General features: G+C 38.7%; 1 protein-coding gene across 6 annotated transcripts in view; it reads left to right on the top strand.

Moving 5' to 3' along the window:
• Positions 1-22,298, top strand: part of ATAD1 (ATPase family AAA domain containing 1) — a 74,994-nt gene that overhangs the window by 44,866 nt on the left and 7,830 nt on the right. For all 6 annotated transcript variants that reach the window (XM_039238537.1, XM_039238539.1, XM_039238533.1 and 3 more), the window contains 4 exons: positions 3,380-3,580; positions 10,604-10,710; positions 15,797-15,886; positions 18,834-18,884. In XM_039238537.1, the coding sequence (XP_039094468.1) occupies positions 3,380-3,580; positions 10,604-10,710; positions 15,797-15,886; positions 18,834-18,884 (449 nt within the window). The remainder of the gene's footprint in view (positions 1-3,379; positions 3,581-10,603; positions 10,711-15,796; positions 15,887-18,833; positions 18,885-22,298) is intronic.

Here is a 22,298-nt window from a genome sequence, read left to right as displayed (position 1 = left end):
CTCTGACCCTCCCCTGCTCACGCTGTCTCTCTCTCTCTCCTAGAAATAAATAAAAAAATATTTAAAAAAAAAAAAAAAGTCCGCACTGCCTTACAGACCACACAAGGGTGATTTGAGAATGACTTCTAATAGCACATGAGATCAGCCGGTCACATGAAGATAGATCGGCTACCACTGCGTGGTTACAAGAATATGCCATAAAATGTTAATGGTTGCATTAAGAAAGTAACCCTGTTTTCTTCCAAATGTTTAAAAATTTATAATTAAAATTCAGTCTGAGTACATATGGTTCTTTTTGTAAACTCTGGCTTCGGTAATCATTATTTTGGCACATAGATTTTATGTTTGTGAATTTTATCATGTTCCATGTTTTGATGCTTCTTGAAAATGTAGGTAACTTAGGAAAAATATACTTTGAGAAGTGATTTTTCTGGGGCTGTAAACGTCTCCCTCCACCTCATTGAGTACTTTGTATTTAAATAGAGTTAGTTTTTACACATATTTACTTTTCCACCATTTGGACAATTTTTTTATTAAAGCTTGAAAGTCAGTAAGCTAGTTCAAAAAAGAAAAATGTTGGTTACTCATAAGGTAATATATTTGTCACTAATGAGGATTATTTCAAATTTGGACCTCTTGTCCCTATTCTTCTTTTCTTCCTCATCCTAAATCTTTCATTTGCCTGTAGTACTTAGGAAGTAAAGCCCTTATCAGAACATCCACATTAAAGAGGGGTTTGAATTTTTAAGCCTCTACGGAGCATGAAGTAATCATAGTTTTTCGTTTTATTGAAAATGGTTGTAAGAGTATCAGACTGAACAAAAAAACCTAGTTAAAAGATTGCAAAACTCATAATGGAAGCCGGAGGCCTCACATTCATTGCAGGCTATGTCATGTATCAGTCTTCCTAAGCACGAACATGGTAGAATTCATCCCACAAAGGATATAGAGAAGGTGGCCCTTACAAACAGTGTTACTGCTAGACTCATTAGTAACATGCGGGGTGAGACAATGTGAGTCTTAGTGAAGTGACATGCGGAAATGGGGGTAAAATAGCTAAATGGATGATTGTAAAGCTCACACTTGCATAGCTACCACCCAAGGCAGGAAATGAGCACTCCCTGCTCCATACATGCATACAAGCACCTCCCCTATTGTGTCTGGCCTCCAGAAGATTATGAAATACCAAAGCCTTCAATGTTGAGTTTCAGACTTTGTAAAAAAAAAAAAAAAAAAACCTATAAAAAAGTGCTTAATTAGTAACACTAATTGTAATTCCTGAAGAGAAATAATAGGAAAACCCTAATCCTGCTAAGGATTGCCAAACTAAACTATTAGGAATAAAAAACTCAAAGTGATGAATGAATACTTGAAATTAAAGGGGACATTCTAGGAACACTTGCCCAAGTTTGTGAGGTGTCCTGTGGCCGCAAAGTCAACGTGGCATGTGCTGTAGTCACAAAGTAATCAAGATACGAGGACGTTTGCATCAAAAGTTTGCTCAGAAAACCCTAAGATCCAAGTAGTATGCGTATAAAAGTTTCTGGATCTGCATTCCATATTAATATGATCAGAGTAACAAATGTGATGACAGTTCCAGGCATCTGTAGTCACCCTGTATGTTTTCAGTTTGATGTGAATTAAACAGCATTAGACTACTGTTCTGTGTTGTTCACATGAACAACACAATAGGGGAAAAGTGTCCAAAGGAAAAGTGTCAGTAGGGGGTTCAAATTATAAGTGATATAACTAAATTTTTTACACCCAGATGAACTTAATTAAAAATTGTAAAGGGCTGCATGGAAATATTAACATGTACTGGCAAAGGTTATTGATTTAAATTTTAAAATAGCTTTTAAAATAGAAAAGTAAGATGATTAAACTTATTAATTCGTAAAGAATTATGAGGACCACTAGAAAAATCTGTGCCTGAGGAAAAGTTTATGTGCCTGAACATTATTTTGAAGAGCTTGGTGTCAAAAATATTTGTTTTATGGAATCAAGCTCAAGCTTCTCATTAAAAAGAAAAAAATGAAAATTTAGTCAAGGTGAGATTTTAATACAAAATACTTTTCTTATATTTTGTATTTTTAAAATGTTTATTATGCTTGAGAAAGAGAGAATGAGCAGAGAAGAGGCAGAGAGAGAGAGGAAGACACAGAACTCAAGCAGACTCTAGGCTCTGAGCTCGACATGGGCTCGAATCCATGAACTATGAGATCATGACCTGAGCCAAAGTCAGATGCATAACTGACTGAGCCACCCAAGTGCCCTTATATTTTATTTTTATTACATAATATTTTGGGTTTAAAAAAAGTTTTTTTTATGTCTTTATTTTATTTTGAGAGACAGAGACAGAGTGAGCGGGGAAGGAGCAGTGAGAGAGGGAGACAGAGAATCTGAAGCAGGCTCCAGGCTCTGAGCTCGAACCCGGGAACTGTGAGATAATGACTTGAGCTGAAGTCAGATGCTTCACTGACTGAGCCACCCAGGCACCCCTGTATTTTATTTTTATTACATAATAATACTTTGGAAATCTCCAAAGCCTCTTCCTTTTACCCTAGCGTGCTACCTGTAAATATTGTCTTTTTAAGTGCTGACATGAGAAAAGTAGAGAAGCTCTGAATTAAGCAAATATTTAAGTCTGCAGATTATAATTTTTGTCAGGCCTGTCTACAGATGATCTATAGCCAGGAACATAATTTTACTGTTAACATAGAAAAATGTTACTTCATTTTAGTTGAAAAACAGTTGGTGATGATTCCCAAAATGTCCAAAGCCTCAACCAGTTTAAATCTCTCATATTAAAAGAATTACCTTAAATTGTATAAAGTGGCAAATTACTCTTTGGAGACTATAGGTTAATAATGCAGTTTTATTCCTTGGAAAGTAATACAGAAGTGACTGGCAGCTTTTGTTCCTTTGAAGAAGAGATCATTATCTGTTTGGGAAAAGGCATGTGCCCTTTTGGCTAAAACTTACGTCTCAGTAACATCTAAATGGTATTTGCTGCAGCCTGTTTTGAAGAAGTTCTCTGTTTTCTCTGGGCTGGTCTAATGTGCTGTAGTGCCCTGTTGGCTTGTGAAGGCGGGGGGCATTGGACCATTTTATTTGTCAACCACGAATCGAGTGGCGTGAGTTTGGAGGTCAGGGTGATCCTGAACGAGACCTTCCATTGAAGGGAGAAGGCACAAGCATGCTGTAATTTTATAGTCGTCGCTGACACTGAACTTGGAAAGTGGCACCTTCCTTTTCTACTACTAAAAAAAGGTTAATGATAACAAGTGAATGTCGGGGGAAATTTTAGTGTGGGCAGAATTAATATTAAGTTGATTATCGCATAAAAACCTAAATAATGAAATAACATGTTAATTTGCAGGAGTTCTTCTCTATGGGCCTCCAGGCTGTGGTAAAACATTGATTGCCAAGGCTACCGCCAAAGAAGCAGGCTGTCGATTCATTAACCTTCAGCCTTCAACGCTGACAGATAAGTGGTACGGAGAGTCTCAGAAGTTGGCTGCTGCGGTCTTCTCCCTTGCCATAAAGCTACAGCCTTCCATCATTTTTATAGATGAAATAGGTATGTGACTTTTCTGTGTGAACATTTTATAGCGCCATTCTTAGGGGAGGTATTTAGATGACCAGATTTAGTTTTCAGCACTTATTAGGGCAGATTAATAACACGAAAGAGATCACCAACACCCTTATACGCTGTGTATAATTTTCATATTCCAGAATGAACCATCATCTGTTCGTTCTGCTGCCTAATAGTAGTTTTCTGTCTTCTCCGTATTACACACAGCATGCGGTGGGCACCCATGTCCATATTTCTTTCAGCAGGTGCTTGTCCAGGCTGCATGCCCAGAAGTTGGACCGTCAGCTTATGTGATGTGTCTGTCTTCAGCCTCACTGGGATTATCAGTTCTTCAAAGTGGTTCTACCTGTTTTCACTCTCTCAATTACATAGTTTCCCTGCATACCCCTAAAATTTGTTTTTTCAGATCCAATCATTGATTTTTTTGTCAACTTAAAGAATATGAATTATCATTGTTTTGTGTTTCCCTGCACTGCTGGGAAATTTGGGCATCTCTTAACATGTTGACTAGTCACTGAGTTTCCTTGCTTGTAAACTTCCAGTTTTTCTTTGGGGTTATTTGCATTTTCTTGGCAGTTCTTTGTTGATGTTTATTATGATTGCAAATATTTTCTAGACTGGCTTGTCTTTTCATTTTATGATAGTTTCTTTTATGGAAATTTAAATTTAAATGTAGGTTATATATCTTTTTTTTATGATTTATACTTTTTGCGTCTGGCTTACAAATTTTTCTCTACCCCCATAAATATCTCTCTTTTCCAAGTGTATATTTTGAAGTAGGAATCTAATTTCATTCTTTTCCAGTTGGACAGCCAACTTATAAAATAGGTGGTCTTTCCCTATATGTCGTGACTTTTCTATTAGTGTACCTTTTCTGTATTTTATGGCTCATCCGTATTTTTGGTCCTGTTCCTAGTGTGGTAAGTCATACTAGAGCTAGGTAAATTGAACCTATAGCTTTGAATTAGTTATATCGTTATATGTAATATGATAGACTGTGTAGAAATAGAGAAAAATAGGTATAGATATACAGTACTTGGTTATTTGCCTGTCTTGTGTGTCTCTCATTGGTTTATTACAGCTAGTTTGGAGTTTTGGTGTGAATTTTGCACAAAAGCGCATATAGCTAGAATTTTAAAAATTTTAATCTAAGACGCCTTAACTAGGAGGAGTGGTCAGTCTGCCTTTATTTTGATAGCTCGTGTATTTAGATTTATTTCTGCCACATTATTGTGTGCTTTTTATTTACCAGTCTAGTGGACTTTTCTTTATCCCCTCTTCCCTGCTTCAGGTTTAGAAGTAACATATTCTTTTTCTTTAGTGAAACATTTAGAATACCTACTTGCCTTTAAGTCTACGCTAATCGTTTCTGCCCTCCTCCCAAACAACACAGGGACCTTAGCACTCTTGCACAGGTCATCCCATTCATCACTTACATGTTGACGCTTCTCGCGTGTGCTCATCTGCACGCTGGTCGTTACGCCTGTACTGGCAGTGCTTGTGTAGAGACCACATCTGCTCGTTCTGTGCTCACGGTTGCTTCTTTACACACCTGCCTTGTATGGATTTAACTCCCTTCTCTGCAGTTTGTCAAGCTCTTTCAGCAAAGATCGTGAATACAGTAAATTCTGTCTTGGGGTGAAAATGTGTTAATTCTACCTTCACTCCTAAATGATAACAGAATTATTTTTCTTCAGCATTTTGAAGCTACAAGTGCATTGTCTTCCAGTCTTTGTTATTGCTTGAGAATTGAGAATTCTGCTTATAGTCAAATATTTCTTTGTAAGTAATTTTATCTTTTCTCTCTATTGTTATTAGATTTTTATCTTGTTCTCCTATTTGATTGTGGTTTTTCTAGGGCTGTATTTATTTTATTATCACACTGAGACTTACTGTGGTTCTTAATCTGATGATTTGTGATTTTCATTAATTCCAAAAAACTTCTCAGAATCTTTGATTGTGGCAAGACTTCCATTTTATAAATACATATGTTTGCTTATATGTATATACACACTCTTCACTTCTCTGCTTAATTTTGAGTCATTTCCACATCAAGTTCTCTCTCCATATTTCATCAGTTCTAAAATATACCATTTTGTTGTTTACATTTTAACCTTTCTGAAATTGGGATACCATGTTATAATTTAAATGGCAGAGTTTTTTCTTTTAGTATTATAATTTACTTGGCAACATTTAAAACTTTGTTGATACATAAAATAATGGTGCAACTAAAAAAAATCAATCTTCAAGTTTTAAACAGCAATTCTTTGTTTGGCTATGTTAATGTCACGACCATTGGGTTTGTATTATGTTGATTATATCTGAAGTTGAGAAGTTCTATTTGATTCTCTTTCAAATTAATTTTTTTCACTGTAGTTACTCTTCTGTTTGAATTTCAATCCCTTTTATGTCTCAGGTTTTTTAAATTTATGTTGAGAGAGACATGAGACTGCATGAGTGGGGGGAGGGGCAGAGAGAGGAGAGAGAGAATCCTAAGCAGGCTCTGCTGTCAGTGTAGAGCCCTACATGTGGCTCAATCTCATGACTGAGATTTGACTTGATCCGATATCAAAGGTCGGAGACTTAATCCAACTAAGCCATGCAGCTAACCCCCTTTAATGTCTCAGTTTTAAGCATCCTAGTATACATAGTTTTTTTGGATTGTGTCTGAAATTCTACTTCTCCTTTGTGTTGTTAACTGTTTCATACTAACTTATTTCCTTGGCTCATTGCTCACATTAGATAGCTTACAGCTTGTTTGTATAGCAGATTCCTTGTTGCCTAAAGACAGTCAGAGTGGTTTTCCTGTCTTCCTCTTAGAACCTCTGTGTAAGACTAACTTTGATGATAATCTCCATGTGGATGTTCCTAGACTGATCCTGTCTTCATGCCTGAGGGAGAGCCCCTGTGATCTTGGTTCTTTATTTTTCAGGGGAGACCTGTTACCCCAGAGCCTAGACCAAGACAGACTTGGCCTTTAGCTCCCGGGAGTAGTGAGCAGGACTTTTTCCTTGTCTATACTTTGTGTGAGTGTACACCCTTTCGAGCAGCTTGTTCTCCATGTAGATGTTAACACCGAAGCTGAACACGCACCCCTACCTTCCTGCCATGTACACAGCATGCGTCCATGGTGGCACAAGCACCGCACGCCTGCACCACTTACCTCCTGAGTCCTGATGGTTGTTTTTCTCTTTCCCACAACCTCAGATATTTCTGAAGCTGTTTTTCTCTTTAACTGGATCTTGTTATTTAGGACTGTTCTAAGTTTACAGAAAGAACTTAGAAAGTTTTCATGTGTGCACCCCTGCACACACAGTTTTCCTGTTATCAGTACTTGGCATTTGTGTGACACATTTGTTATAATTTATAAGCCTGTATTAGTAAAGTCCGTAGTCTGTATTAAGGGTCATTGTGCTTACAGTCTCTAGGCTTTGACTAATGCATAATGTCATGTGTCTACCATTCCAGCTCAGGCAGAATAGTTTCATCATCCTGAAAACCTCCTGTGCTCCACTTGTTCGTCCTAAACTCCTGAAGTCCCAGCAGCCACTGGTCTTTTCACTGTCTTGCCTTGTACAGAATATCATAACTGGAATCATGCGATAATGGAGCCTTTTCAGACTGGCTTCTTTCACTTAGCAACATGCCTTTAAGGCTCCTCCGTGTCTTTTTGTGGCTTGGGAGCTCATTTCTTTTTCTGGCTGAGTAATATTCCGTTGTGTGGATAACACCAGTTGTTATCCATTCGTCTGCCCAGGGATATCTTGGTTGCTTCCGGTTAGGGGCAATTATGAATAAAGCTGCTAACAGCTGTGATGTGCAGGATTTTGCATGGACAAACATTTTCAGCTCAACTGGGTAAACACCTGGGAGTGCATTTGCTGGATCCTAACTTTGTAAGAAATCACTAAACTGCCTTCCAAAATGGCTCTATGGTTTTTTAGTTCCATAGTAAATGAGGGGTCCCATTGCTCAGCATCTTGTCCGTCACTTGATATTATCAGCGTTTTGGGATTTTAGCGATCCTGGCAGATGTGTAGCGATGACTCATTGTCATTTAAGGTTACAGTTCTCTGATGACGTAGGATGTGGAACATCTTTTCATGTGCTTATTTGCCATACATGTATCTTTTTTGAAGTGTGAGTTCAGGTCTTTTGCCCATTTTTTAATTGGGTTGTTTTCTTATTATTGAATTTTAAATGTTCTTTGTATATTTTGGATACACATTTTTTATCAGATAAGTATTTTGAAAATTTTTCGTCCTAGTCTGTAGTTTATCTCTCTTTTTTTTTTTTTAATGTTTATTTATTTTTGAGACAGAGAGAGTGTGGGGGTTGGGACATAGAGAGAGGGAGACACAGAATCCCAAACAGGCTCCAGGCTCTGCCTGAGCATCAGCACAGAGCCGGATGTGAGACTGGAACCCACAAGCTGTGAGATCATGACCTGAGCCAAAGTTGGGCATTTAACCAATAGAGCCACCCAGGAGCCCTGGCTTATCTCTTCTCGTAGCCAGTGTCTTCCACAAGGCAGAAGTATTAATTTTTTTTTCTTTATTAAGCGTTTTTTAATTTAGTTTAATTTTTTAAGTAATGTACCTTTATTTTATTTATTTTTTAATATAGTTTATTGTTAGGTTGGTTTCCATACATTTTTTAATTTTAATAAAGTCCAACTTAACTGTTTTTATTTGATCAATCACTTTTTTGGTGTATGTAAAAACTCATCACCAAACTCAAGGCAACCTAGATTTTCTCCTATATTATCTTCTAGAAGCTTTACAGGTTTTTTTGTTTTGTTTTGTTTTACATTTAGATCTAGAATCAATTTTCCGTTAATTTTTGTGCAAAGTATAAGGTCTTTGTCTATATATATTTTTAGCACTTGGATGTTCAGTTGTTCTAGCACCATTTGTCAGTTATGCATTACCTTTAAAATATATTTTTTCCAACTTTTTTTTGTTACTATTTACATGTATGTCTTTTTCTATCCTTTGCAACATTCTGAGCTCTTAGATTTAAAGTGTGTCCCTTGTAAGGAGCACAAAGTTGGGTTTGTTATTTTTAATCCAGTCTGATTTCTTAACCCCCCTGTGGGTCTCTAGACCGTTTACATTTAACATTTTTTCATTAATTTTTCTTCTGTGTTCATTACTTTTGAGAGACAGGGACAGAATGTAAGCTGGGCAGGGCAGAGAGGGAGGGAGACACAGAATCCCAAGCAGGTTCCAGTCTCTGAGCTGTCAGCACCGAGCCTGATGCAGGGCTTGAACCCACAAACCGTGAGCTGAAGTCAGACGCTTAACTGACATGAGCTCCCCAGGTGGTCCTACATTTAACATTTAATGTAATTACTGACATAGTTAGGTTATTTACACTGACCTAGCATTTTAAGTTTTTTATATTATTTCAAGCAGTTGTCTTGCCAGAACCAACTTCTTAGTAATGGAGAAGATTAGGAATACTTGATAGCAGAATTACGTGCGTAAGTAGGCAGCTGTACTTACACATAGTGTCTTTAAAAGGAAGCAATTTGGGGCGCCGGGGTGGCTTAGTCGGTTAAGCGTCCGACTTTCGCTTAGGTCATGATCTCGCGGTTCGTGGGTTCAGGCCCTGCGTCGGGCTCTGTGCTGACTGCCAGCTCAGAGCCTGGAGCCTGTTTCAGTCTGTGACTCCCTCTCTCTCTGACCCTCCCCTGCTCATGCTGTCTCTCTCTCTCTCTCCTAGAAATAAATAAAAACATTAAAAAATAATAATAAAAAAGGAAGCAATTTAAAAATGACTACATTTCCTACATCGAGGATAGTTGAGTTAGTTTTGTGCACAGTAGGACAGACTGTATTAAACTGGACTACAAAAGAAAATCCAGGATGCATATTTGTCATCAGAAGCCCCTGTCGTCTCATGGTATTATTTTTGCTGTAATCACTTTTTTTTTTTTTTTATGTTTTATTTCTTTCTAGGAGAGAGAGAGAGAGACAGCGTGAGCAGGGAAGGGTCAGAGAGAGAGGGAGTCACAGACTGAAACAGGCTCCAGGCTCTGAGCTGGCAGTCAGCACAGAGCCCGACGCGGGGCTCGAACCCACAAACCGCGAGATCATGACCTAAGTGAAAGTCGGACGCTTAACTGACTAAGCCACCCAGGCACCCCTGCTGTAATCACTTTTAAAATTTTTTTTTGTTAAAGTTTGGACCAAAGCATTTCTGTGCTACTCGCATGTATGATTGATCTTCAAGTTGTAGTTTCAGTGCTGAAATGGCAGTTATTTGAAGGGATAGAAGACAACGCATTTGAAATAGAATTATACTAGAAAATCTAGGACTTACTACTGTGTTTTTTTCATTATTAGGATGTACTGTTTTCCCACCCCGCTTTAAAAGCATTTCACGTTCTTTGTAGATAGATGATTGAGAAGACAGCAAATAGCTCAAGAGAAAATTTGAATTGTCCTTAAGTCTGTCACTGAGAAGTAGTGTAGGCAATTCACATTCTGGTGTATTTTCTTGCAGGCTTACGTACATTACATAACGTATGTGCACATGTGTACTAGTACGCATGTGTGTTCGAAACCATTTTCTGTCCTGCATTTCCCACTAAATGGTGTTTTACATTTTTCCAGTGCCATTTTTATTTCCAGGAAAAGTGTGTGAGGAAAAAGAATGTACCCACAATTAAGAATACGTAGGACACAGATAACCTGGAAAGTTAGGGCCAAAGCATACAGACCTTCCTCAAGACACTGCTTGATCCTTATCTTCTCAGAACCGGATCCTGCACTTCTTTAAATTTGCTGGTAGGAAAGAAATGAAGATTGGGAGTTGATTGTGTTTTAATTTCTCAATTATTTGCCAAGATTGTTGTATCAGACTAATGTGTGAAAAGGCATAGTTGAGCCCTTTTTCTTGTACTCTTTCACAGAGTTGTCAGATTTTGAGTAATGAGTTGAAGTTATACAAAGAGTAAATAATTCATATTAGTTTCTAAGGTTAAGGACTTTTTCCTTCTAGACTCCTTCCTGCGAAACCGTTCAAGTTCTGACCATGAAGCTACCGCCATGATGAAAGCTCAGTTTATGAGTCTGTGGGATGGACTGGATACTGACCACAGCTGTCAGGTGTGTGAAAGAAATCTGCCTTGAGCTGGTAGGGGGAGGGTGGTGATGGGGGGGTGGCGGTGGTGGTGGCAGTGGCGATGGGTGATGGGGGGGGTGGTGGCAGTGGCGATGGGGGTAGAAGGGTGGTGGCAGTGGTGATGGGGGGGGTGGCAGTGGAAAATTTAGCGGGCTATTTCTTAGGTTTTTTTAGAAAAGTTTTTTTTTTTTTTTTTAATATACTTACCATAATTGAGGGTTTTGTGTTAAACACAATGTTAAAAGATTGCCTAAGTGCCTGAAACAAATACTACAGAAAGGAGAAAACTGGATAAAGCCTCTCCTGGAGGGTCCTCCTGCCACGGCAGAGGAAACAACTAGTGGCTGTACTCTGTGCGTGTTTAGACCCTTTACCATAAATCTTACAGTCTCTCCTCTTGGTCCCTCTGTCACTTAGTTTCACTTTACTGTGTTCATTAGTTGCTGGAACTCACACACTTTCCCACTTTCTGCCACGTGTACTTTCCTTAGGATCCCACTTTTATGTAACTCTTCTATCCTACGCTTGGTCTCCACCCTGCGGGCTGTGAAAACCAGAACTAGGTCCCCTGCTATGGTCCCAAAGGACAGCCACCTGTCTTGTTCAGTGTTCCTCTTGTGGTTCCCATTTTCTCTTAGTTCTTCTCCTCTGAATAGTCCACACTTTCCAGCCAGAACGGTAAGGTATTTTCGTTAAAGGAAAAAAAAAAACTCACCCAGCATGTTTGTTTTTCTGCTGTATTACCAGAAATGGAAGTTCTAGAACCAGAACTGAAAAATTGAGCCATTCTTCACATACCATTTCCCTCCATTCTCCATGTGACCTCCCTATGGAGTGCCCATTGGTGTACCTTATTTACACTCCATGTGTTTCAGCTTCTCGTTCATATTTCCTCTTTGTGCTTCGTTCTGAGAAATGATTTTACCTTTCTTTAATTTGCTAGTTCTGATTTTAGTTGCATCTCTTCTGCTAGTTACCCTTTTTATTGAGCTTATTAGTTCACTTACTATATTTTTCAGTCCTAGAGATTCTTTCAGATCCTTCTTGAAGTCTGACAGGTCAGTTTTGATGGGCTCTGGCCCATCAACTCCTGCTTCCAATTGGACTAGAGAACTAGAGCCCTGGTCATCAACCGGCTGTGTGACTTTGACCAGATAATATAATCACTCTGTATTTGAATGGCCCTAGGGAGTACTATCTGTAAAAAAGGGAAGGATAGCATCCACTCAAAACTATTGGGTAGTTTTAAGGAATTTGAGTTAAGTTCATAACTTACCTGGTTTAACTTAGTACATAAGTATTTGCTATGTGATTTTTTTTTTATTCCTTTATATATGTTAACATGCTAATTTTGTAGTCTGTATTCAGCAATTCTAATGTATGACTGCACATCTGATTCTGTCATTTGACTTTGCTTGTGTGTTTTGTGATTTCATGGGAAAAGTCATATTTGGTAAAACTGTGTGTGTAGATTTTTGGAACCTATGTTGAAGGTTTGTTGCTTCTAAGAGGATTTTTTTTTTTTTTTTTTTTGTCTTCTGCTAGATTTTTCTCAACACAAATAGGTAAATAGAGGTGCGAGATCCAGGTTAGCTGGTGAAGAACCATGAAATCTTAGGGATTGTGTGTGTTTATACGTCTTACCAGGAACCAAAGCTTGACTCTGCTGAATGCGTTTTCTCATACTTCAGTACTGTTTTAGGACCCTGATACTTCATGAGCCCCAGCTTTATGTAGGGTGGCCTCTTATCACTAAGGCCATAAGGTGTCCAGAGTAAACCCCACTGCCTAAGATCTGTACATTTCTGTGTGGTACCTGGTCAGCTCCTACCCTGCCTTGCCTCCCTTGTGCATAGCCTTCACTGTTGGCTTCAGCTTAATTCCTTTACGTTTTTGCAGAATTATTAATTTGAGATTTTTTTATACTTTATTAATTTTGCTTTATAGCTGGAGAGTTTAAGGATCTCCTACATTCACATTACCATAAATCAAAAATTAAGACATCATCGTGGCGCCTGGGTGGCTTAGTCGGTTAAGCGTCCGACTTTCGCTTAGGTCATGATCTCGCGGTTTGTGGGTTCGAGCCCCGCGTCGGGCTCTGTGCTGACTGCCAGCCCAGAGCCTGGAGCCTATTTCGGAGTCTGTGTCTCCCTCTCTCTCTGACCCTCCCCTGCTCACGCTGTCTCTCTCTCTCCTCTCCTAGAAATAAATAAAAAAAATATATTAAAAAATATTCGGTGCGCCTGGGTGGCTTAGTTGGTTAAGTGTCCGACTTTCGCTTAGGTCATGATCTCACGGTTCGTGGGTTCGAGCCCCACGTCGGGCTCTGTGCTGACTGCCAGCTCAGAGCCTGGAGCCTGTTTCAGTCTGTGACTCCCTCTCTCTCTGACCCTCTCCTGCTCATGCTGTCTCTCTCTCTCCTAAAAATAAATAAAACATTAAAAAAAATTTTAAAAAAATTCTCCTAAAGAGAATATTAAGCCACATGTTCTCCTTCTATATAACCTTCATGAAAATATAATTTGATTATAAGGGAAAGTTGCTTTTAGTGTTTGCTGAATGATTAGAAAACACAACATGGATAAGTTTAGTTGACATTAATAGAAAGAATTTTATTAGTAATTGGTGCTAATAAATCTGTTCAAAATGGGAATAGTATACAGGTTTCCAAAAATGGATTATCCTCCTGAGCAACAATATTGAAAGCACTTAGTTGAATAGTTAGCCCATATAGGAGAAAATTGTCTAATATTATTTCGTATCAGAGGGTGGTTTTAAAAGTCAGGGAAATAGCATTTGGATGAAGTATTCTCCAGAGCCACACAGCACGGTTCTGATACAAAACAACACTGGGTTTTCAAAACCATCATTCGTTACTACCCTGATAGTAATAATTTATTGTTTTCATTGTGATAGATCTTTATTTGCAGGAGAAAATGAAGATGTTGCTTTTTTAATAAAATAAATTTCTTCAACCTTTTTTGCATGTTGAGGGGGATTAAAATTGATGTTAACCTGAATATTAGTTTTAGACATATTCTTTCATATGAACCAGTTAGGCTTTCTCTAAATATATCTATTCTTTGGTTACGGATCAAGTCCAGTACCCCGGCTTTTTCTTGTATTTGTGAGATCCCACAGTGCAAACAAAAGTAGCTATGTGGCCCAGTCAGACCCGTCACTAGGACAGGGGATCCACGGTACCCGATGACGTCGTCTTCATCTGTTGAGACCACACACAAGTTAACAGTGTATTTAGGGTATTCACTGACATGGGCAAAGGGTTCAGGCATAGTTTTAGATCTGACTGTTTTAATTGTTAAAGCATCACATGTATTAAAGATTCTAGAAAAGTCAACTGAAACACTAACTTCTGCTTAAATACTAAAAAAGTACTGTTTCTTCCCATTTTGAATTTTAGCTCATTTGCACTAGATGTTAAGATGTGTGTGTACAGTTGATCCATTTTTGCCCCTTAAAATCACTCTAAAACAACTTCTTTAACTGAAACAGGTAGTTTGAATCACTCACTTTTTCTTCATCTGAATACGTGTCATCATCCTATATTTATCCATAAGACCTTGTTGTGATGGGTTTATTTAGATTCCTCGATCCTAATTTTTAGCATCCCATCTTCCATACTAGGTTTTGCCTTGTTTTTGTTTTAGATTGATATGGCCAGGCTTCTACAAGCTTCCATATCACTTTGAATCTCTTCTAACACTTAATATCTAGTCTATTTCAAAATGTACCTCTGTTCATTATTTTATGCAGTTCCTTTGATAACTTTAGGATTTGTTTTACATTTGCTTTACCTTATTAATTTTATAGGGTTGTGGAAAGTCAGTAAATTTGAAAACAAGGTAAGAGTGCTAATATTTTGATTTTAGGACCACTTTATTCAAATACAAAATGCATTATATTGTGGAACTAACATTTCTAAAATTTGCCTTTGTATTTACACTTTTTCCCCTCTAGGTGGCAATCTCTCACAGTTAAATTGAAAATAATTTGTCTCTTGAATGTCATTAAATGTAGAGTAGAAGTAGAATATAAGAGTTAGTGGATCTTTCAAAATGTTCTGGAAGTTAGATTTCAAATTATTTCAGAAGTCGAAAACCTCTTAGGCTGGAATAAAATTATATTAAAGAAAAGTTTCCATTAGAATACCAATAAATTTCATTTTGGGTAGCAGAATATGGGTTGTTATTGTGTTATACAAAATATACCAACCATAATGTTACGATTGAAGGCTTTCAGAAATTAACTTGTTTTGGATATCTCTGTCTTTATTTGTGTTGAGTTTTCATGCCTGCATTCTTTATGAATAAAGTGACATAGGCCCAGAGGTTGGCATTTTCTTTTCTTTTTTCTTTAAATTAATTTAGTTCTTTTTAGTAATCTCTACCCCCAACATGAAATTCGAACTCATGACCCCGAGGTCAAGAGTTGCATGCTCTACCAACTGAGCCAGCCAGGCACCTCATTCTTTTTTCTGCCCAGCATTTATCTGATTAATTATTGCCCTTGTTGAAAGTTTGATTGCTTGAGGATTTATTACACCATTGAGCAGATGTCACCAGCAGGGTTGATAGGGCTGTGAGATGGTGATGTGACATCTAGCGAGAAAAGTATAGGATTCCATTACTGTCACCAGAATCCTCAGACTGGGGGGAAATGATTTAACATTAGTATCGGAGGACTCGAATTACCCCCTGTATAGACTCCCAAGCTGTAACATAAATGGCTTTTAGTTCGTCACTGTGTAGCCACTGAACAACTATATATTGCAGAACACAACCTGTTTTATCTTAAATCTTCATCATTATTCAGTAACTGAATTAAGAGTCTGCTGAAATGCATCAGTGTTACCAGCTTTGCTGTCATTGGGTCCATTTAGAATTAACTTTGGTTTGTTTTTATAAATTTTTGAGTAATACTGGATTAAAGTCATTTCTTATAGAAGATGTAAACACTCATTAGTTTTCCATAGCCTCTAACCTATTAATAACATCCTAAAAGGTGCATTATCGGTAGATTTAATGCCTTATGTTTTCTTTCTATGCCCAGGTCATAGTTATGGGCGCCACCAACCGTCCTCAGGACCTTGACTCAGCCATAATGAGACGAATGCCTACCAGGTTTCATATTAACCAGCCTGTAAGTGCTTGTGATTGGTGTTGTGCACCCATAGACTCAGCTTTTTACAGGAAAGGAATTTTTTTTTTAATGTTTGTTTATTATTTTGGGGAGAGAGACAGAGTGCGAGTGGGGGAGGGACAGAAAGACAGGGAGACACAGAATCCGAAGCAGGTTCCACGCTCTGAGCTGTCAGCACAGACCTGATGTAGACTCCAACTCAGGAACCGTGAGATCATGACCTGAACCGAAGTCAGGTGTTTAACCTACTGAGCCATCCAGGTGCCCCAGGAATGATTTTTTAATAGGACTGACTTACTATTTATGGCAGACAGGAAAGGAATGGGGCAAGAGTCCCTGTAATTATTTGTCCTTTCTACTCTGTCTTGCTTTTTTCTTCTGTCTTTCCTAAGATGAGGGTTATTTGCTTCTCTTCAGAGTCTATAATTACCTCAAGTTTGCTTAGCCACTTGTGTGATTTTATTTAGAATGTAGCAGGTTATCTGGGAAGGTACATAGAAAATTAAAATTATAGTTTTGGTTTAGCACAGGATAAAATTAGGAGGGCTGGTGTTAAAGAATTGTTCTTTTCAGAAGGCAGACAGAAAGAACTGGATTTATCTGATTAATTATTGGCAATTGTTATCCATGCATTCCTTTGATGGGATTGATGATTAACCAGTGGTTAAGAAACTACACTTTAACTTCATGCAAATGTGAGGGTGGTACCGAATGAAGCAGGACTGTCTTCTTTCTAATACCCTTTTTTGTCAGTTAAGAAGTGCCCTCCGATAGGTGATTATAACTTACTCTGGTACTCTACATAATTTTTACACAGAAGCCTCACATCTTGAATTTTGTGTGCCTTTAGATTGAAAAAGAAAAAAATAGGGTTGGTAATTGAAAATGTGCACCACACAGTCAGTCCACACATTACATGCATAGCTGTGTAGAAGAGAATTTTTTGTGTCAGTCCTTTCAAATTTTGAAGTAAAAGATTATAATAACCCTGAGAGTCTCTGGCTAAAAAACACCCGTCCCATTGTATATTCCACAGCTTACCAGTTTGTGGCAATATCAAGGTTTCCTAAAAGTGATGGTTGTAGCCTCTCTGATCAGTTGTTCGCTGTAGCTACAACCTCTGGTTCCGCTGAGAGTATGCACAGAGTGAGCCGCTCTGTTAGAAAAAGTACCTGCTACATCGGTGAAGATATTTTTCAACTCGCTGTAGGAGACTCGAAAATATATTTAGTGTGATCAGTGTTGAACACTGGTTTGTGTCTGGCACCCACCAGGCTCTGGTGAATGGAGAACAACCCCTTTTCTCAGCCCTGGGTGGCACAGGAGGCAGACACGTAAATGCATGACATAAAATGTACTTAATAAAAGTATGTCTGAGGAACTCTGAGACCCTGAAATGATGATGAAAACAATAATTCTCTCTGAGTAGTTAACCTTACAGAACCCAGGGTGCAGGCGTTTGATATGCAAGCGAGGCGAGGAAAGTCAAGAGTGTGCGTGTTTCCTGAGCGTTCTGGGAGTAGTTCGGGTGGGGCGTCTGGGAAGCAGAGGGACCCGGGGCTTGAGAGGTTAGACTGCTGCCGGGTTTACATGTATTTGGTCCGCCTTGCCTAAGAATTGGGCTTTTCTGTTGGCAAGATAGCAACCTTAACATTATTAAGGAAAGTTAATTTCCCTTGGTGGATCCAAAGACAAAGATTACAGTAATGGAAACTCTGCCTGGAGTCTGACAGGAAACAGGGTTTTGATACACAGTAGAACAGAACATAGGACGCCGACACACGGTAGCACAGGACACGGCACGACGACGCTGACGCGCATGGTAGGACAGGACTCAGGGCACGACGGCGCCACCCACGACAGGACAGGACTCGGCACGACGGCGCCAACACACAGTAGAACAGGACGCGGCACGGCAGCGTGGACGCATGGTAGAACAGGACACGGGGCATGTCGGCGCCACCCACGTAGGACAGACACGGCACAGCAGCACTGATGACCAGTAGAACAGAACATAGGCTGCAACAGCGTGTGGAGTAGCCTGTACTAAAGTTCTCATTTTAACGTATTAATACCCAAAATGGGTTGCAATAGATTTTGTCAAACTTGTTACAGATTGGTATCCTGTTAATGTAGAAACTGGGATTTGGTAACCCCCTTTTCATTCTGTTTTTACTGGATACATACAGTTTATAGGGTAATTCTCTTCTCATTGCAGAACTGTGATGTCAGAGTATATGATTCTCCAAATTAAGTGATTATTCACCAAAAGTAGTTACTGGTGATCACAGAACATACCAAATTTACCTTCAGACTTAGCCATCTGGAATTACAGGAACAGCAGGGTTTAGTTGTGTTTTTCCTACTATTTGATTTAATACTCGTGGTAACGAGCTGTGTCTTGAGTGGTCGTGGGAATAGGAATGAGTTCAGCCATAATACATTTTTAAAGCTTTCATATTTACTTTCCATGTAAGGTATTCTATCAACATTCCTGTTCTGTGGTGTATACAGTGAGCCATCACTGGGCTGGAAGTATAGATACACGTACTGTCAATGCCAGACAAAAACTGGCTGATACAAATTAGCGAGTGTGGGAGCAACGTGCTCCTAGAGGAACTGAGCCGACATCGCCGTCACCCCGTCCAACTACGTAAATGAAGAAAAGGACGTTTGCAGAGGCATCGGGGAAAGACCTTGAAGGGCGTGTTATTTCTAGGACATTGTGCCAATCACTGGGGATTCAGAATAAGAAGACAGGAATTCAGTGGGTTGACCACAAATGATTACTCTAGAGTCTAAAGTGGACCTTGCTTACACAATTGTTAAGAATTTCTGTCACTTTCTGCAAGCATTATCAGATAATTTACAGAGGAAAGAATAATATTAGGAAAACTAGTTGATCTTATTTTTTTTAAACGTTAACTGGACATGATTCTGGTTTTAGGCTCTAAAACAAAGAGAAGCAATCCTGAGACTCATCTTGAAAAATGAAAACGTAAGTAGAGAATTACGTTTTTTCCCAGTCATAAAACCATTTTAGAGAGAAATGAAAAAGCAACTGGAGAATAAACAGCTTTGTATTTGGCATAAATCACTGTAAAACTGTTGGCTGTTCATGTAACACGTTAGCTGGGGTCCATTTAAACTAATTAAAGATCGTCTGCTTTTTTAAAAATCTTCTTCGATATTTTTAGACTGTTCTTCAGTTATATAAGATACATTTATATTTGTAGAGCAGTATAGGTTTTTTTATTTACTTGATTACAGTATTTTTTGAAGTTGCAATTTAGTTTTAAGAAGGTATGATAATCAAAATTTAAATGGTGTCTATTTAAGGTCACATGCTTCAGAATTAAAATATGTACACTAAATGGTATTCAGGAAAGAGTCTCACTTCCTCTCACATTTCCTCTGTATCCTTTCCGACGGCACTGTCTATACTGGCAAATAGGATGTACTATTCCTCCTCTTCCTTTTTCTATATAAGCGTTATTAATAAGCTGCATACTCTGCCCTATGCAATGGCTTTTCACTCACCTTTGAGACCTTTCCATATTAGCAGACAGTGTCTTTATTCTGGGCCTTCACTCGCGCTCATTCTCTCTCACGTTTTTTCATTGCATCAGACTCCACTGTCTGGATTTACCACAATTTATGTAATTGGTGCCACACTGAAGACCATTAGGTTGATTACAGTCTTTTATTTTTACAGAAATGCCCCGTTGAATAACAACCTTGTGCATATGTCACTTTGAACTTGTCGAGGGATGTTAGTGGGGGTAAATTTTCCAGAAGAGGAATTGCTAGATCAAAAGATATGATTTGGAATTTTGGTAGCTCTTGCCAAATTGTCTAGCTGGTTTACTCTCAACACCAACCACGTTAGAGCCCCTCTCCCGCAGTTTTGCCAACAACACAGAGGAGCTTTGTGCCCGTGTAATCTAGGTAGAAAATAGTATCTCGTTATATTTTTAAGGATGAAATGAGCGTTTCATGTTTAAGAGCCTCTTGAGGGTTTTTGTTTGTTTTTTTTTTATCTGTGAAATACCTATTCATATTCTTTGCCTATTTTTCTATTGCAGTGTTCTTGTTCTTAGGGATGTATAGGAACTCTGATATTAGGCTTAACTGACTGAGCCACCCAGGCGCCCCACCTAGGAACTCTGATATTAGGGAGAATTTTGTTGGTTTACGATTTGAAAGTATTTTTTCCTGGTTTGTTTTTCTTAACTTACTGGGTTCTTTTCCCCGTTTTTGACTTCTGAGTTTTGAATAACATGGTATTCCTTACCATCCCAAACTTTGTTGCTAAGCTCTATTTGAGGGGCACCTGGTGGGCTCTGTTGGTGGCACCTGTGACTCTTGATCGTGGGGTCATAAATTCAAGCTCCACATTGGGCGTAGGGCTTAGTTAAATAAATAAATAAGCAAACACACAAACAAACATGCTCACTGCTTGAACTTGCTGTCCAAACTAAAAAATCTAATAGATCCCCATAGTGAGGGATGCTTGTGTTTTGTGGTTTTCCTCTGTCCCTGAATCACCATCAGGGTGCTTCTGCCCCTCTGTGCCCTATCTCCCCACTCCCCAGGTTTCCCCATTATAGTGCATCTGTGAATATTTTAGTTTTGTCTCTAAAGGAAAGAATTCTTTCCTTTTTTGACTTACTCTCATAACCATTATTACACGTACCAAAAAGTTGACAATAGTTCATTATCATCATTGAATATCTAGTCCGTTCAGATTTCCTACTGTCTTCTAAATGGCTTTTTTGTTTGTTTGTTTTTTACCATGTATTTGACTCAGGATCCATAGAATGTTCACAATTTGAGATTATTTGATAGGTTGTTTTTTTAAGTTTTATTTAATTTGAGAAAGAGAGAGATGTGGGTACACATGTGAGCCAGGGAGAGGCAGAGAGAGAGGGAGAGAGAGAATCCCAAGCAGGCTCTGCACTGTCAGTATAGAGAGTGACACAGGACTCAAACCCACGCACTGTGAGATCATGAGGTGGAAATCAAGAGTTGGACACTTAACCAACTGAGCCATCCGTGTGCCTCAGTAGCTTTTAAATCTCTTTTAGTCTGTAGGCTATAGGTTACTCCTACATCTCTCTCCTTCTTTCTCCCACCTTCTTTCAGTGTATTTGTTGAACAAGCCAGCTTGGGTTTATCCACATTTCTCTCAGGTCTGGACTTTGCTGATTGCACGGAAGCAGTTGTCTAACAGCAAGTAGGGTGAGGCGCCGCTGGTCCCTCAGCCCAGTTCCCTGGCTACTTTTGTTTATTTTTCTGTATTAATTTTAGAATTAATTTGTCCTATTCAAGAAGAAACAAACACTAGTTGTTTAGTGGATTATAATTTAAGAGAATTAAGATCTTTTTGATGTGGAATCTTCTATCCAAAAGCAAGTATGTGTCTTTGGTTTTTTTGAGTCTTCTCCCGTACCTTTCAGTAGTGTCCTGTTCATTTATTTCTTTAAAACATAGATATGAAAAAAAAGACATATGCTAAATTGCAAAAGTTTAAGGAATCTAGCAAATTATAGAGTTACTAAGTATTTGGGGGATCATAGAGCCATGTAATAAAGAGAGAAACACTGTGCAGTCATTTCTTAAAAACTACATGTGCATGAAATGTTTTCTGCAATTTCGGGGAAATCCTTAAAACTCTCAGTGTATTCTAGGTAAGGAACTCCTGTCCTATATGAGCATGAAATCAACAACTTACATTTGCCCTTTCACTGATTATTTGATAACTGCTTTCAAGACATGGTATAGTGGTGGTGCTGTTTAGGTAAAAGACACTTAGTAAACTTTTAACAAAGATGGGCATCAAGGAGCAGTTCAGGAAAAAACACGGGAGATAAAATAATTCCACAGGTTCTTTTAAAATTAGGATGGCTATTGGGGCACCTAGGTGGCTTAGTCAGTTAAGCATCCGACTTTGGCTTTAGGTCATGATCTCACAGTTCGTGGGTTTGAGCCCCCTGTCAGGCTCTGTGCTGACAGCTCAGCACTTGGAACCCACTTTGGACTCTATGTCTCTCTCTCTCTCTCTCTCTCTCTCTCTCTCTCTGCCCCTCCCCAACTCTCTCTCAAAAATAAGTAAACATAAAAAAAAAATTAATCAACTTTGACTTTAGTACTCTGCTTTTTTGAAGAGTAGCATCTTTGGAAATCCTTTTTTTTTTTTTATTATTATTATCAAGTTGGTTTCCATGTAATACCCAGTGCTCATCCCCACAAGTGCCTTCCTCCATGCCCATCACCCCCTTCCACTCCACCCCCCCCCCCATACCCATCAGTCCTCAGTTTGTTCAAGAGCCTCTCATGGTTTGCCTCCCTCCCTCTCTCCCCCTATGTCCCCCCTTCTTCTCCCCCATGGTCCTCCGTTAAGTTCCTCATA

The sequence above is a fragment of the Hyaena hyaena genome, unplaced genomic scaffold, assembly GCF_003009895.1.
Source record: "Hyaena hyaena isolate Hyena2069 unplaced genomic scaffold, ASM300989v1 scaffold_141, whole genome shotgun sequence".
Taxonomy (NCBI): domain Eukaryota; kingdom Metazoa; phylum Chordata; class Mammalia; order Carnivora; family Hyaenidae; genus Hyaena; species Hyaena hyaena.
This window is presented reverse-complemented; position numbering and strand designations above follow the sequence as displayed.